General features: G+C 40.5%; 1 protein-coding gene across 5 annotated transcripts in view; it reads left to right on the top strand.

Moving 5' to 3' along the window:
* The window catches only part of LOC133848926 (partitioning defective 3 homolog), a 47,493-nt gene that overhangs the window by 28,397 nt on the left and 1,840 nt on the right, over positions 1-17,256 (top strand). The window contains exons 1-8 of one of the 5 annotated variants that reach the window (XM_062284673.1): positions 7,647-8,062; positions 10,573-12,063; positions 12,121-12,348; positions 13,053-13,657; positions 13,720-14,022; positions 14,770-15,530; positions 15,589-16,120; positions 17,146-17,250. In XM_062284673.1, coding sequence (XP_062140657.1) covers positions 7,883-8,062; positions 10,573-12,063; positions 12,121-12,348; positions 13,053-13,657; positions 13,720-14,022; positions 14,770-15,530; positions 15,589-16,120; positions 17,146-17,250 — 4,205 coding nt within the window. In that variant the 5' untranslated portion in view covers positions 7,647-7,882. Of the gene's footprint in view, positions 1-7,646; positions 8,063-10,572; positions 12,064-12,120; positions 12,349-13,052; positions 13,658-13,719; positions 14,023-14,769; positions 15,531-15,588; positions 16,121-17,133; positions 17,251-17,256 lie in introns of those variants that run through there. The other 4 variants (XM_062284672.1, XM_062284670.1, XM_062284674.1 and 1 more) reach the window with 4 other exon arrangements.

Below are 17,256 nucleotides of genomic sequence, written 5' to 3'. Positions count from 1 at the left end.
GAGCCAATAAAACGAAACGAGTTAATAAAAGATTTGGTCAGAGACAGAGAGAGAGAGAGAGAGAGAGAGAGAGAGAAAGACATCGCAAATCGGGAGGGTAAACATAGCATAAATACCAATAAAAACAAACACTCGAAATGCACAGTTAATGCGGTGAATGAAGCAGAAGCTGAAGCGGTCAACTCACGTCATCATCGCCGTCTCCGTCTTTTGTTTCCCCTTCCCCTTGATTAACTGTACTCTCTGCTCGCAGTTTGAAGCACTTAATCATCGATTAAAATTGTGTACAAAATGTCACCTCTTGTCACCAGCTGACGACGACGCACAGGCGACTTCAAAAGACAGTCAGAGCCGAAGTCGGAGACGGAGACGAAGACAGAGACAGAGATGGAGTGAGAGTGAAAGTGACACTTGACAGTTGCCTTCCGTATACCCTGCAAAAAATATAAAAGCTAGAGCAGACAGCAAATGCAACATAAAATCCATTTAAATGTCTGTCTATCAATCAATGTGCAATAATGATTGCTTATCAATCACGTTTAAGCGAACACTATGCACTTTCAAATGCAGTTACGTAATAAATTCAAATCTAAGTAATGATACAATATGATATTTTGATAATCTTCTAAACTAATCATAATAAAAACAATCTGCAGAAAGCTCTAAGCAATAATACAATCTGATGATAATACTTCTGATACTTCTAAACTAATCATAAAAAAATATAACAATATGCAGAAAGTTCTTATTATAATTGCAATACTCTTTGCAAATGTTAATCTTAAATTAAAAACTGCTTTACTTGTGCTTCAGACTGCAATAAGAAATAATGAGAAGCACGTTTCAGTTAAGATATAATGTCTGATATGCCTTGAATGCAGAGTATGCGCACTTTGCTCTCCTCTTTATGATAAAGCAGCTGTGTTTCGTCAATTACCCCCAAAGGGCGCACATTTGTTTTTATATTATTATTTTTATTTTATTTTGGTTTGTTTGCTTGTAACCTAAACTTTTTATTCCGTTTATTGTGGCTGTCGTTTCACTTTCGACTTGTGCACAGCATCTGTAATTATAATTGGCCGCCGTTTCTTAGCTGTTTATGTTGATGTGGCAATTAAGCAAAAGCCTCGCATTTAAATCAATTAAATGTGTGTTACTCAATCAGCAGCGCGCAGGTTCAATCAACTTTTCGGTGCTCCAAGTAGCCAACCGGTTCAACATATACATATGTATGTACATATGTAGGTATTACAGTTTGCCTCCCTACTCCAAAATATATATATGTATGTATGTATATAAAATATACTCCATTCTCCAAACACTCACTCTGTGGCTGTGGCTTTAACTCTGGGTTCCATGTGTTTGCTGCTGCCTGGTTTTTCGGCAATCGCAATTACGAGTAAAGTTTGTAAGCGGCTTTTGTTGTTTTTTCGTGGCGTTTTTCGCTATTGCTGTAACTCTAAGTGCACTTTATGAGACGCTACTTAAATGACGACACGACAAACGTAAAAAAAGTACAAAAAAATAAACAAAAAGAAAGAAAGAAGGAAAGAAAGTTATTTATACATTGTTTGGGCTTTGTACAAATGAATAATACGTAATGAGATAAGAAGCTAAATTTGTCAATCCGCTCATTAGGCACACAATCTTTACGCCATGCTTTGTCAATCATTCAATTCATCAATTCGGCAATTTGTTATGCCTTGTCTGGGGTTTTGTGTTCAGCTCGCTTTTGATTTAATTGCTTGTCTACAAGATTGAGTTACGACTTAAGTGAGAATAAACTCAACGAGCTTTTACGCTCTTGAGAGAGCAATTTCTGTGCATGAGGAGAAGCAGAAGAAGAAGAAAGAGAGTTTTAAACAATTAAGACGGATATAGGCCAGTTATGGCTATGTCCATATACATATATATGAAAGATTCAAGCACTTCATTGAAGCAGCAGAGAAAGCTTCAATGAAAATCGTTTAGTATCGTTCGTTTTAATAAGAATCTATCATTGCTAATGATGCCCCGAGAGGGAGTTGCGATCGACAGCGGGTGGCGGGGTAAGACTTCATTGATCGATTTGCGGTGAAACTTGTTTAGTCATCATCATCGGTTTGTTCAGCCACTAACTGCTTCTTCTATTCTGTGTGAAACTATCCAACTCCCAACCAGCATTTGGCCATATGGCACCCGTCCAGTACCAGTCCGGTTCGCCAGCTCTCTTGTGGCAATTAAGTGCACTTTCATATAGTGTGTAATATAAGTATATTAAAGTAAACGAAAAGGGAAAAAGCAGAGCAAAAGTTGATGAGCCGCTAAGGTAGTTGGCCCCTCATGTGGGAACCTATTCACCAGCTTTACCATCGTCTGCAATCCCATCACCCCAATCACCTGAGCTCTCTCGCGTTTTTTTTTTTTTACAATTTGTGCCCTGTGTGATCGCAATTATGAGTGCGCTTTCTTGTCCATTGCATTTGTTACCGTTTTCACTGTTTTCTACACATATTTTAATACCCTTTAACTAATTGAAAAGATACTCTACGTTTAATGAACATTTGGAAACTTCTTCATTACTTTGGCTTTCAATGTTTTTGAAATTTCATTCTCAGTAGTCTTATCTCTTTAACCATACATCATAGGGTATCAGAGTGTTTGGCTCTAGAAAACTAAATACTTAAATTGTATTATAGTTAGTTGTTGTTAATTGTATTATAGTTAGTTAGTTGTATTATAGTTAGTTAGCATTGTTGTCAATGAGAACGACCTCGCGAGGTGTTATTGTTTCGTCTGAAATTGGTGTTGGCGTTAGTAACTATAACAAATGCGCCCTGGCGATAAAGATAAAAATCACTGGCCAGGCCTCTGACTAATCAGTGTGTGTGCGTGTGTGTGTGTGTGTGAATCAAAACCCAACGCCCACTCACTCGACTGATAATGAAAAGAAAATTGAAAGACAATGAGACAACAAAACAAACAAAGCACAGACAAACGCAATAATATATGGTATATACACATATTGAGGCATTAGAAAGCATTGACATTAATCGACTTGCGAGTAAGTGATAAATTCAGTTGTCTTCTTCGAGTATATATAGCATATATATATACTCGTTTCATTGTTAGTCAGAGGTTTTGCCTGCCAGCTTGCCTGTGTTGATAACACACATTCTTAACGTCATGTGTTCGCAGCAGTTTCTGTTTTTTTGCCCAAAAAAAGAAAAGAGAGCAAAAAATGAATGTAAATAAAATAAAGATCGCTAAAAGAGAAACAGCTGCTTTGCGGATTACCTGCTAATTATTTGTGTCAACATATTTATTTTCTTGTTAATCATATGCAAATCAGCTGATTAGCTTGGCACGTCGTGACGTCTCGCATTTGAGGATTCCATTTTTGGTGGAGAGAAGAGAAGAGAGCGAGAAAAGGTTGCCCATTATCGATAGAGACCGCTGTGAGAGCCTATTATGGCTGCTCCTTTCACTTGGCCTCTCACGTTCAAGCGCGAGGGGCAAATCGATGGTTTCTTTTGGCAACAAGCGATGGGACTAAGAACCTATTTCCTATCTTTCATATGAGACTGATAAATAATTTGCAAATTGTAGAAGGTTTTGTTAGGAAACAAGAAACTATGGGGAACACAATTTCGCAGACTTGCAATTCGTTATCATAGATAATTCTTGAATAGTATGAAAATACATTGAATTCTTTTTGGTACTTAATCTTTTAATAGTAGGTACATACATATTTGGTATTATTTCTGGTATTTGGTATTTTGATACTTTGAACGTATATCGAATTCTTGTTGGCACTTAATATTTTGATACTGCGAAAATATTTTAAATTCTTTTTCGTGTTTAATTATTTGATAGTATGAAAATATTTCTTAGTTAATGTTTTGAAAGTATGAAAATATTTTGTATTATTTTTGGTACTTGACGTTTTGATACTTTGATAGTATGTTATATTCTTTTTGGTCTTTCATATTTTGATACCATCAACATAAGACGAATTCCTTATCGTATTTTATTTTTGGATAGTATGAATATATTTTCAACTACTTCAACGGCAATAAATATAGAATTTGTTAAATTGATGTTTAGTTTTCTGTTGATTGCTTTTAGTAATGTTGCAACTCTAGGAGTGAACCTCGTTAGTCGGCATTCGTATTCGCATTCGCAGTAACATTCACTCCGCACTCAAAACTTGCACTCATAGCTAACTATAACGTTTTGCGAATCAACAAACAACAAACGTGGCCGTTGCATGCCTTTTGCTACACTTCATTATGTGTGTGTTGTATGTTGTGTGCGGTGTGTTGTGTGTTGTGCCTCCCTCCCTGGCACTCGCCCTCGCCCCTTACTGCATAATGACAACATGTAATTTGGCCTTTCTTTTTGCCTGCCTTGCATATTTCTTGGTCGCCGTCGTCGTTGTCGTTGTGGATTTCTTTTTAGATTTCTGCTGCTTGTTGCTGTAGTTGTCGGCAGATTGGAGCAAAGACTTCGGTGTCGTGGGTTGTTAAGAGTCTGATTGCAAATTATGGATAGAGCCAGTAAAGGAGTCTCTAGTCTCAAGGGTGTGGGCGTGGCAAATACGCCAGTTGCATGTTGTGATTATTTATCAGTGCCCTCTACCTGCCATCGCTTTCAGATCACAATACAAGCCTTATTCATAGCATTTTGATGGCATGTGGCTAAAAAGCATTTTATGCTAATTTACGAGTGCTCACATCTTATGTATTTTTTTTTCTGCACTTTGCGCATGCAATTTTTAATTAATTTTTGTTGCCCCACTTCGCTTAACTTGGTTGGGTCTATAAAAGGCTACTCAGGCTACGATTCGATTCGAGTCGAGTTGAGTCTATTGTCAGTTCATTATAAAATCAATTCATTCCTTATGCTTGGGATTTATTATTAATGTTGGCAACGTAATTCTGCAGTTTCTATGCATGAAGCGTGCTCGCTTCTCCCGAAAGGAATTTCATATGAAGGATCCCACTTGGATTTGTTTTCGCTTTTCCCTTCACAATTAATATTTCAAATATGCAGAGGATTGTTTATAAGGTTACTCGATGAATACCAAATGAATCATAGTCGTGCATCGGTGTTCTATTGAGTCACATGCAAATACTACGTGTTAGACAAACAAATTGTTTGAATACCCAAATCGAACTTGAACCCATTCATTGCTTGTTTGCTGGCTACCTGTTGTGCTATGGCTTTGCTCTGTTCTCCTCTCTTGTCGCGCTCCATTACAATATTGTGAATGATTTTGTGTTTTCTTTTGTGTGTTATGAATGAATCGACTGTTTGTATCACTCATTTCTATTACAAAACCTTTTTAATTGCGCTTGCTTCGTTCGCTTTGCTGTGTGGCTAAGTTTAGAATTGACATTGGAATTAATTGTCATTGTACCCTGTAATAGCCATAATTAGCAGAGTGTAGTGTATGCTTAGTAGTGTGTGATTACTCATAGCTCTGATTGTTGGATGGCATCGAAGCCTTAGTTTGCTTTGTGGCATGGTTGTGTTATTCTTGTAATTGAAATCAATACAAGAACATTATACGCATGTCTTGTAATAGCTGATATTCACGATTGTTATACAGAACTGTTACACATATCTGTTATATTTCATTAGGGATAGTAAAATAGCCTTAGTTTTTTTTCGTGTATACCATTTCTTTTTTTTAGTAATTGAAATTAATTCGCTGAATACAAAATCGAAACTGTTATACAAAACATTTATATGGATCTGTTCCATTCTGCTTTATTAATCTGTTACACTTTTAAATTATTTGTATATGTTTTACTCCTTAAATATAGTATGAAGTCCCAATTGTGCTTTTTACACAAAAACGTTATACAAAGCTGTTATACAATAATACCATATATATTTGTATGTTTATATGAAGGGTGTATAGAAGTGTCATCAGTTTTTTTGTACAACTATTATACATAGCTGTTATACAAAATTGTTATACACATCTGAAATATATCTGTATTTTTATCTAATAGTTATATATAAGTTATATTTCAGTTTTATACACAACTGTTATACATAGCTGTTATGCAAAACTTTTATACTCGTCTGCAAGTTATGCACATCTTTTTTACTTTGCATTTACGAGATCTTTTTAAGCTGTTAAACAAAAGTGTTGAGGAAATTCTGCTTCTTAGCATTATATTTGCTATTTGCAAACAATGCTCACCACATTCTTTTGCGATTTCAAAGCACGATCTAGTTGTTATACTCAACAGTAACTGTTATATGAGGGTATTTACGCTGTGGCTTAATTGTGTACTTAGCACGCTCAGTTCTTTCTCTTGCCATTTTTTTTTGTTTACCACTTTTCACAACAAAATTGGGCAAAATATAGTAAAGTGTGTACGTGTGTGATTAGGTGTGTGTGTATATGTGTGTTTGTGTTGTATACGTATTAGATGTGGGTATGCACATATGTACTCATGTGTGTTTGTAATACTTACTTTAATTGGCACCGTTTTTTTATAGTGTAGTTGTTGCTGTTTTTCTTTTGTTTTTGCCTGTTTTTTTTTCATTGCCTGCTGTTTACGTCGAAAATTTCTAGTAAGCAAATATATCGCAAGCGGCGCCTCTTCTCTCACTTTCCTCTCTCCTCTCTTGGCTTCTCTTCCCCTCATCAACATCAGCAGCAGCGAGAGAGGTTGAAGCTGCTGTTGCGAGTTGTTTATGCCTCAGTGCGTCGTCTACTTCGCACTCAAAATGGGTGTCTCTACTATTATTATTGTTGTTTTAGTAGCTGTTGCTGCTGCTGCTTCTGCTGTGCGTCAAGTTGACGTCGCCTTTATTACAGGTGTGTCTGAACAAGTGCATAATCAATGTGAATTTGTGTGCGAAATGAGTTCAAGTTGTTGCTTTTTTTCCCCCCCTCCTCCCTTCACACATCTATTGTCAGTTGATGTCTATATCTTACATTTTTTCAACGTATTTAATGCCAACTGTGCACGAACAACAGTTGTATGCACTTCATGGAAACTGTGGGAAATCAGGCAAACAAGTGGGAAAACAATAGTCACGATAAGGGGCGGAAAAAAGTGCAATGCTAAATCAAGTGCAATCATTAAAGATCATACTAATTTTTAATTGAATTTCTAATCAATTGAGAAAACACAATACTTCAAAACATTTGAAATCCTCTTAGCCTCATTGCAATAAGGAATTGTATTCGTTATTTCAATAAAATAATAATAATTTGAAATCAATATTGTTTAAATGCTTATGTTACTTCTTTGTTAGCACTTGTTTCTTGTTATTTGATCAACTTTGCTTTGGTAAACATTTAGTTTATGGCGATCAGGAATTGCAGTGTTTGTGGAAACGCTGTGGAAACAAAGAAAATTCTCAAGCTATCAGCTTATGGTAGTTCTCTGATTACTGTTTGGATAGTTGACTGATTGCTACTGCATTGCATTTGATAAGCGTGTCGTGTTGCACTCGATAGCGTAACTGGAATTGCATCATCGATAAGAACAGAAACTGAAACAAAAAAAGAGAAAAAAAAGAAAGAAACAAACGTGCGCGTGCCTCTCAACGATAGCAACAACAAAGCAAATCAACAACAACAATTCCAGTATAAGATTAATAATATATTTTGTGTGTGTTTAACAGAAGCAAAACAAAAGAACGGTGCAATGTTCCTCAGCGATCAGTGCGTCCTGCGTTCTCAAAACGAGCAGCGAATTTTCATGACTTTTGCTCAAGTGTAAAAATGTGAAACTAACTCAGAATTAACCCCCAACAATGAAGAACTCAATTAACAACAAATCAACAAACAAATAACCAATTGTGAGACAAAGAATAGTAAAAACAACAAACCCAAAGAAACCAAAGAATCAAGAGACTAAATAAAGAAAGCATGTTCGACGTGCCGCCCAAGTGTCCGGCGTTGGCCAACAAGTTGAGCGGTCTGTTTGGGTGGCGCCACACCTACAAGGTGGCCGCCAAGCATGAGGGCATACCGCATGGCACCCTCCACAAATCCTATTCACTGACGCTGCCCAAGCGGCCGCCATCGCCGAGCTACGATTGCGTGAAGGTAACGAATCCGAAAATACAAAACTACAATTTAAATCGAATCAAAATTCAAATGAAAACTGTTTTCAACTCCTCTTCAATGTGATAAGACACGCCCCCCCTCATACGCCCACACACACAAACTCACACACATACATACGTATGCTAATGTTTATGATATACGATCGTTGTGATCGTTGTCGGATGCCCATTGACGCATAATATCCATTGACAAATGACCATAAAGAAACAATCAACGATTGAGATATGCCACAAACAAACAACAGACATGACAAAAAAAACCGCACACCGCAACTACAGTGGGTTCAACGCATGCATTGTGTGGGCAAAAAATAAAGAAAGTGAAACTGTTGGCGATCACCGTTTAATTGTATAGCAACAGTGCGTATACGTGATATGCGTATACTTATTATATATAAATAAAGCATAGATTTTTTAATTGATTGTGATAGTTTTTTGTTATGCAAACTAAAATTCTAAAGTTAGTGTTTAACAACGATAAATAGTATAGCAACAGTGCGTATACGTGATATATGTCAATTCTTTTGTTTGTATCGATTCTGGTAGTTAATGGAAACTAAAAATATTACTTTAAAAATAATGAATTTACAATTTGTTGAAACAAATTAATGAAAATCAACAAAATGACTTTAAAAATATTGAATTTAAATTTTTGATCGCTAAATTGTTGAGCAACAGTGCGTATGTATAATATATGTTTATACATATTATTGATATATTTCTTGTATTCGATTGTGATAGACTTTTGCAAAAAAGTGTACTTTAAAGCTATCACTATTAATTCATTTATTTTAGATTTTTGTTAAGCACTTACTAATTCATTAAACTGAAACCACTGTGCGCATAACGAAGCAGAGCATACAGACAGACAAGTGAATAATTATTACGAAAATAAACAAATAAAAATAAAATCAATTTGTGGAACAATAGAATGCAATGCCAGTGGACGCTCTTTGACCCATAAATCCAAGAACAACAACAGCAACATTAGTCAATGTGTTTGTTTGGTTGCAAACTAGCGAAAATAAGAAAAACAACAACAACAACAGCAAGAGCAACATAAACTAGAAACAACCTTCCAAATTGTTGCGCCAAGTTGACGTTCCAGTTCTCCAGTTCAGCTCAGTTCAGTTCAGTTTAGTTCAGGGAGCGAAGCGCACGCTCCGCTGCTTCCATGACTGGTTTCGGGCCATGATGCAATTGTTGTTGTCGATTCTGTTGCTGTTGCTGTTGCTGATGTTGTTATTGTTGTTGTTGGCCAGTTTTCGGCATTTGGCATTTGTGTGTGCTGGAATTCAATGGAATGCCAGCAATGACAGCGTTACCAACTTGATTCGTTTGCCTGTTTTTTTTTTTTGGTATTGCTTTTGGTTTTTATTTTTATATTTTTGTTCAACGTTGTTGTGTCCATTGTCCGTGCTGCAGTATTTGGTAGGCTGGAGGTCGTCGTCGTCGTCGTCTTCGTCGCTTCAATGGATTGCGACTCGCAAGACTTTGCTTAGCTTGGCTGCCAGCTGAAGAACTGAAGAGCTGCTGCGCCAATGACTCAACGACATGGCCAATTGGGCAATTGTTTCAGGGCCCGGAAGCGCCTAAACTTCTCTTGCAATTCCAACTGCATTGGCGTCTGCTTTGTCTTTGTCTTTGTCTTCGCAGCTCACAGAGTCTGAGAAGTCGAAGCTGCTGCTTCACACTTTATAATTCCACGAACTGCATTGCATTCAAGTATTTATTTATTGAGCTCAATTTTATATAACAAATTCTCAAATTCCATATTACTTGTTTTCGTAGAAACCTAAAACAAGTGCATTTATAAAATGTTGAACTAGTTTTTGGCAGTCAATTTACGCTATGAATTAATTCATTTGATTCAAATAGCTGTTTGACGTTGAACATTGCGTATGAGTTATTTATACGAACATTTTTTTCTTCAATTGTCATTTGTATACGAATTTAATTTGACTTATTTTTTAATTAATTAAATTTAAATTCAAATAGTTTAGAGTGTATTAATTTTTGGTACATACAATAATAATAATAGTTTTTATAGTTCCTAAAGATTTGGTTGCTATCAGATAGAAGAAGTTAGTTGTAGAAGTTAATTAAGAAATGATTTTGTGTGGTACAAAAAAGGCCACTGCACGCTGTTCTTAGTTGCTTTGGTTGGCAATATGGTATATTTTGTACTCTATGGTATGTTTTAAATTTAGTATTATGTCCTACTATTTGGTATATTTTTAGTATCTCACAGTGGAGCACACTTGATTATAACTTTCTTACAAGTTAGTAATGAAATATATATGTCATTTTTTTTACTATTTTAAATTCCTTTTCTTAGCAACACTATATAATAGATAATAAGTAGAGGATATTCTATAAAAATTTCGAATTTTCAGAATATATGAAAAAGAACTGCTTTTCTTAAACACTTTTCACACAACTTTCAATCGATTCTTATTAACACTTTTACTCTACTTTCTACCTTTGCAGGAGGCTGGCTCATGGGTGGCGGTGCACCATCTGCAGACACAGTCGGGCATCCTAGATCCCGACGATTGTGTGCGCGATGTGGCCGACGATCGCGAGCAGATACTCGCCCACTTCGAGGACTCGGGACCCGATCCGGGAGTGCCGCAGGGCGGCGGCGATGGCGCCTCGGGCAGCTCCTCGGTGGGCACCGGCTCACCGGACATCTTTCGCGATCCCACCAACACCGAAGCGCCCACCCGCGACTTGTCCACGCCACACATCGAGGTGACGAGCACCACTTCGGGACCGATGGCCGGCCTGGGAGTGGGGCTGATGGTGCGACGCAGCAGCGATCCGAATCTGTTGGCCTCGCTCAAGTCGGAGGGCAGCAACAAGCGTTGGTCGGCCGCAGCGCCGCATTATGCTGGCGGCGATTCGCCGGAACGGCTGCTGCTGGACAAGGCAGGCGGCCAACTCTCGCCACAATGGGAGGAGGAGGACGATGCGGCCGCACAGCTCAAGGAGCAGCTGCTGCAGCAGCAGCAACTGTTGCAACCAGCTGCAGCCGGAGGAGGAGCAGGTCATCAGCCCTTTGCACGCTCCGGTCGACTGTCGATGCAGTTCCTCGGCGATGGCAATGGCTACAAGTGGATGGAGGCAGCCGAGAAGCTGCAGCATCAGCAGCAGCCACAACCGTTGCCCAGCAGCTCGCTGCCGAACAGCGCGTACTCAAGCAAATCGCTGCCACGCGAAAGCAAACGCAAAGAGCCGCTCGGCCAGGCGTACGAATCGATACGGGAGAAGGACGGCGAGATGCTGCTGATCATCAACGAGTACGGCAGTCCACTGGGACTGACGGCGATGCCGGACAAGGAGCATGGCGGCGGGCTGCTGGTGCAGCACGTTGAGCCTGGGAGTCGAGCGGAACGCGGTCGCTTGCGTCGCGACGATCGCATCCTGGAGATCAATGGCATCAAGCTGCTCGGTCTGAGCGAGTCCCAGGTGCAGGAGCAGCTGCGTCGTGCCCTCGAATCCTCGGAGCTCCGTGTGCGTGTGTTGCGCGGTGATCAACAGCGTCGCCAGCAGCAACAGCAACAAAGACGCGACTCGAAAGTGGCTGAAATGGTGGAGGTGGCCACCGTGTCGCCCACACGCAAGCCGCATGCAGCGCCGGTGGGCACCTCGCTGCAGGTGGCCAACACCCGGAAGCTGGGGCGCAAAATCGAGATACTGCTGAAGAAGGGCCCCAACGGTCTGGGCTTCTCGGTGACGACGCGCGATAATCCCGCCGGCGGCCATTGCCCCATTTACATCAAGAACATTTTACCACGAGGTGCCGCCATCGAAGATGGTCGCCTCAAGCCCGGCGATCGGCTGCTCGAGGTCGATGGCACACCGATGACGGGCAAGACGCAAACCGATGTCGTGGCCATACTACGCGGCATGCCAGCGGGCGCCACGGTACGCATTGTGGTCTCGCGACAACAAGAGTTGGCTGAGATGCCAGTTGGGGTGAGTTACATCATGAGTTGTATTGGTTGCTCTTTACTAATCTTCATGTATTTGCAGACTGAGACTGTGGAGAAGCAGGTCGGAGGAGCAACAGCAGCAGCTGGAACAGGAGTTGCACCTGGAGTTGGAGCTGGAGCTGGAGCAACAGCAGCGCCTGTCTCGATTCCCGTGCAAAAGTCGAGCAGCGCTCGCTCGCTGTTCCAGCAGCAACAGCAGCAGCAGCAGGCGCAGCTCAATGAATCTCAGCACTTTATCGATGCGGGCAGCGAATCGGCAGCGTCAAACGTAAGTTGAGCGCAGTCTTATTAATTAATAATAATATAAATACTTGGCAAGTGGGTGTGAACATAATGAAAAGAGTTCAGTGTGAATGAAACTAATGAATTGTAGTGTAAAGAATATATAGTATATGTTTGGAAAAAGTTCTCATAAATCCTCTCTTATTGTTTCGTCTCATTTTATGTCATTTGCACTGGATTTACATTACTTTCTGAAATATTTTGTGCATTTAACAGTGACAGAAACTAAAGTACATACATAGAAATTATAGGAAAACATTGTTGCTTCTTAACTTTCGCTTAACAATTTTTTTTTTTTTGGCAAATAGTTAAGCCATTAAGCGACATAAATGTATTTGTACAGATAAAAGGAATCTTAGGTGCAAAAGTTGCCGAAATATTTGTGAAGACAACTGGGGAAGTCATTAATGTAAACAAGGAGCCATCAGATAAATGTAGTTTAATGATATTATAAATGCATTAGATTAAATTGAAAACTTAACTTCATAAGTAAACCCTATGAAATTGAATAAGTCAATATATTAAATTCAATTAAAAAAATGATCTCAAATATTAAATAAATGGGAATGAATATACTTATGTGATAAAGACCGAATATAAAAGCAATAAATTAATAACCTTAACAATTGTAAATTTTTCTCGTTCATTCACTAATACTTTACTCTTATATCTTCTCCCTCCGCTCTATAGGACAGCCTTCCGCCAAGCAGCAGCAGCTGGCACTCGCGGGAGGAGCTGACACTGCACATACCCGTCCACGACACAGAGAAGGCTGGTCTGGGCGTCAGTGTCAAAGGCAAGACGTGCTCGAACCTGAACAGCTCATCGGCGAGCGCCGGCAGCGTGAAACACGATGGGGATCTGGGCATCTTTGTGAAGAATGTGATCCACGGTGGAGCAGCGTCACGCGATGGCCGCCTAAGGATGAATGATCAATTGCTGAGCGTGAATGGCGTCTCGTTGCGTGGCCAGAACAATGCCGAGGCGATGGAGACGCTGCGTCGTGCCATGGTGAATAATCCGGGCAAGCATCCGGGGACCATAACGCTGTTGGTTGGACGCAAAATACTGCGCTCCGCCAGCTCCAGTGACATCCTTGAGCACAGTCACAGTCACAGTAATAGCAGTGGCAGTGGCAGCGGCAGCGGAAGCAATAGCAACAATTGCAACAACAACAGCAGCTCAAATGCCAGCGACAATTCAGGCGCCACTGTCATCTATTTGAGTCCAGAGAAGCGTGAACCACGCGGCGGCAGCGGCAACGGACCTGGCAGCGCTGGCAGCGATATGAATAGGTAGGTGATAAATCTGTTATTGACTTTCTCAGTTCATTAAATGTATTTGCTTTACTTTGCAGATGGAGCAATCCCGTTTTGGATCGTCTAACCGGTGGCATTTGCTCCAGCAACTCTGCGCAGCCCACACATCAGCAACAGCAACACCATCAGCAACATCAGCATCATCAGCAGCAGCAACAACAACAGACGCCACAATCGCAGTCGCAGTCACAGCGTCGTCTGCCGCCGCCGCCGGCAACGCTGCGCAACGAGAGCTACTACATGGCCACCAATGACAACTGGTCGCCAGCGCAGCTGCAGCTGCTCAATGGGCACGGCAACACGGCGCTGCTCATCGAGGACGATGCGGAGCCCATGTCACCGTAAGCAGCAACTTCACTTTATTATTGATTACTCTTGTGTTTTGCCACTCAATCATTGCAATGCCATTTTTATACCCGTTACCCATAAGGTTGAAGGGTATCGGAGGTATCTCCGACCTCTAATGTCCGTCAGTCCATCTGTCTGTCTGTATAAACATCTATATTTCAATGACTAAGTTCTAATATACAATTTGGTATAAATCAGTATTTTTTGGTATTTTAAATTTGTATATAGATAGAGCTTCAATATTTCTATATTTTAGTATATTTCATTATTTTAACGGCATATTAATTTGATATAATTAAATGACAATCAATATTTCTTCGGTATATTAATTAATATATTTAAATGGCAATCAAGATATAGAACCTCAATATGCATTTCAATATATTTTTAGTATTTTTAAACGGTATATTTAAATAATAAGTAGTATTTTTCAGTATATCTAAAAGATATTACCGCACTATTTTGTTTTTATTGATAATTATTAACTAAAATTCTCGCAAAGATAACCACTGAAGTGCAAAGCTTATAAATATGTTAAAAATTAATATATTTCAAGCATTCAAGTGTGATATTTATAAATATGTTTATAATTTAAAAATCCTAATTGTTGAATGATTCGCATTTGAATTTTTTTTAATAATCCTAAACATATTTATAAACACAAAAGTCTTCGTAGTAATCACATTTGTATGCTTAATATTTTAATAAAACCCCTCAACTAATTGTCACTTCCTTTACAGCACGCTGCCGGTGCGCAATCACGATGGTCAACACTGCAACGCGAGCAGCGCAAACACATCGCAAGCTGGCGCCGGACAGATGGGGCAGATGATTGGTGGCATCTCAACGCCTGGAGGCGCCACAGCAGCAGCAACAGGAACAACAGCAGCAGCCGGTGGAACAGCAACATCAGCGGCTGCAGCTGCGGCAAACTTTGATGCCACCTACTCATCGCAACTGAGTCTCGAGACAAACAATTCTGGTGTGGAACATTTCTCACGCGATGCTCTGGGGCGTCGCAGCATCTCGGAGAAGCATCATGCAGCGTTGGATGCACGCGAGACGGGAACGTATCAGCGGAACAAGAAGTTGCGCGAGGAGCGAGAACGCGAGCGTCGCATTCAGCTGACCAAATCGGCAGTTTATGGCGGCTCTATTGAGTCGCTGACACTGACGCGCATTGCCAGCGCCAATGCACAGATGGCGGCTGCGGCGGCGGGCTATAAGCACGCCAAGACCAGCTCGCACATTGAGCAGCGTGAGCAGCAGCAGCGGGAGCAACAAATGCTCGCCGCCGAGGCGGAGGCACGCGATCAGCTGGGTGACTTGGGGCCATCGCTGGGACTGAAGAAGTCGTCGTCGCTGGAGTCGCTGCAGACGATGGTGCAGGAGCTGCAAATGTCCGATGAGCCGCGCGCTCATCATGCGCTGCGTGCGCCACGCGGACGTGGGCGAGAGGACAGTCTACGAGCTGCGGTCGTCAGTGAACCGGATGCCAACAGTAAGCATAGAAATCTTCTCCTTGAAGCCTTTTCTTACACCTGCCATTCCTATTTTAGAACCACGCAAAACTTGGCTGCTGGAGGAGGGCGATCACGAAGGCGGCTTTGCCTCGCAGCGCAACGGTCCGTTCCAGAGTTCGCTCAACGATGGCAAACACGGCAGCAAGTCGCGCGCCAAGAAGCCGAGCATATTGCGCGGCATTGGACACATGTTTCGCTTTGGCAAGAATCGCAAGGATGGCGTTGTGCCCGTCGATAGCTATGCCACCTCCACGCTGGTCTCTGCCGCGCCAAACTCAGCTCAACATCAGCAGCAGCAGCAGCAACAACTGCAGCAGCAGCAACAGCAGCAACAACAAATTCCAGCTGCTGCTTTGGCGGCTCTTGAGAGGAATGGCAAACCGCCAGCCTATCAGCCGCCGCCGCCGTTGCCGGCTCCAAATGCATCAGGTGGCGGTGGCGGTGGGGCAGGGGGAGCTGCTGTCAATGGTGGCTCGGCACTCAATGGTGGGATTCATCAGAACGACATATTCAATCATCGCTATCAGCATTACGCCAACTACGAAGATCTGCATCAGCATCAGATTAGGTGAGAGAGGCTGCCCATTAAAGCACAATTCAACTCAACTCAACTCACACATCACATCAACCACATTAATATATGTTTGTTTGTTTGTTTATCTAACGGTGTTGGTTCACAAATTTGTTATATAACTAACCTTTATTGGGATCTCTTCTGTTTCAAAATTCAACAACATAAATAAGGCAATTTTTAATGTTTGCAAAAACATTTTACTTTTGACAGACTTCATTATTTTAGAAGATCGCTGCATATTCACTTCGTTCTTGTCTGTTCTGTTTACTCGAAATGAAGACTTGTGTCTCTATGTCTCTATTTACTTGTAGCAATCGCAAGACTTCCTTCAAAAAAGTTCCTTTGCTTCGCTACTTAATTTCAATGTAAGATAATTTTCTTAAAACTACTTTAAAGCTTTGATATTTTTTGCATTTTTAACTTTACAAAAGCAAGGTTTAGAGAAAAGAAAACGTTTTTTTCTTGATCAGCATTTAATATATAATTGATGTTAGATTTATGGTTGTATTTGTAAAGGAAAAAATATTGAATAAGAGATTATAGATGTAAAGATGTGCTTGAAAAGTTTAGCTGAATTTTATAGATAACTTCAGGTTAATAATATTGCAAAGTATGAGATATTTAAATAATTTACAGTTGTGATTGTCTAACAAAGCAAAAGACTTAAAAGGAATACTGAGGTGGAAGTTTAAAAAGCTATTTGGTATTGAAATAGACTGTCAGACTGTTTTTCATAGATCTGAAGATATATATTCTAGTGATTTGTTGTTGTGGCTTTAACTGCACTATTTTGTTATGTGGCTAAATGTGTTGTTATTAACATTTGCATTTGTGTTGTTTGTGTTTGTGTTTGTTTACTATTAACCCGTCACTGTGTTTCATGTTCTCTTTCTCCGTCTGTTCTGTGTACCACATATTATATATGTATCTCTTTCACACTCGATCACACACACACACACACGCTACTGTACTCACACGATAACCACACATTAACCAACACTGGACAGCAGCTGCAGCAGCGATGATATTGGTGTTGGTGGCGTGCAAGAGGCGCTCTCAGAGTCGACGCTCGAATGCATGCGACAACAGGTGATCAGGCAGCGCATCAAAGTCGAGGCCGAAAGGTAACA

Source organism: Drosophila sulfurigaster, chromosome X (genome assembly GCF_023558435.1).
Source record: "Drosophila sulfurigaster albostrigata strain 15112-1811.04 chromosome X, ASM2355843v2, whole genome shotgun sequence".
Taxonomy (NCBI): domain Eukaryota; kingdom Metazoa; phylum Arthropoda; class Insecta; order Diptera; family Drosophilidae; genus Drosophila; species Drosophila sulfurigaster.
This window is presented reverse-complemented; position numbering and strand designations above follow the sequence as displayed.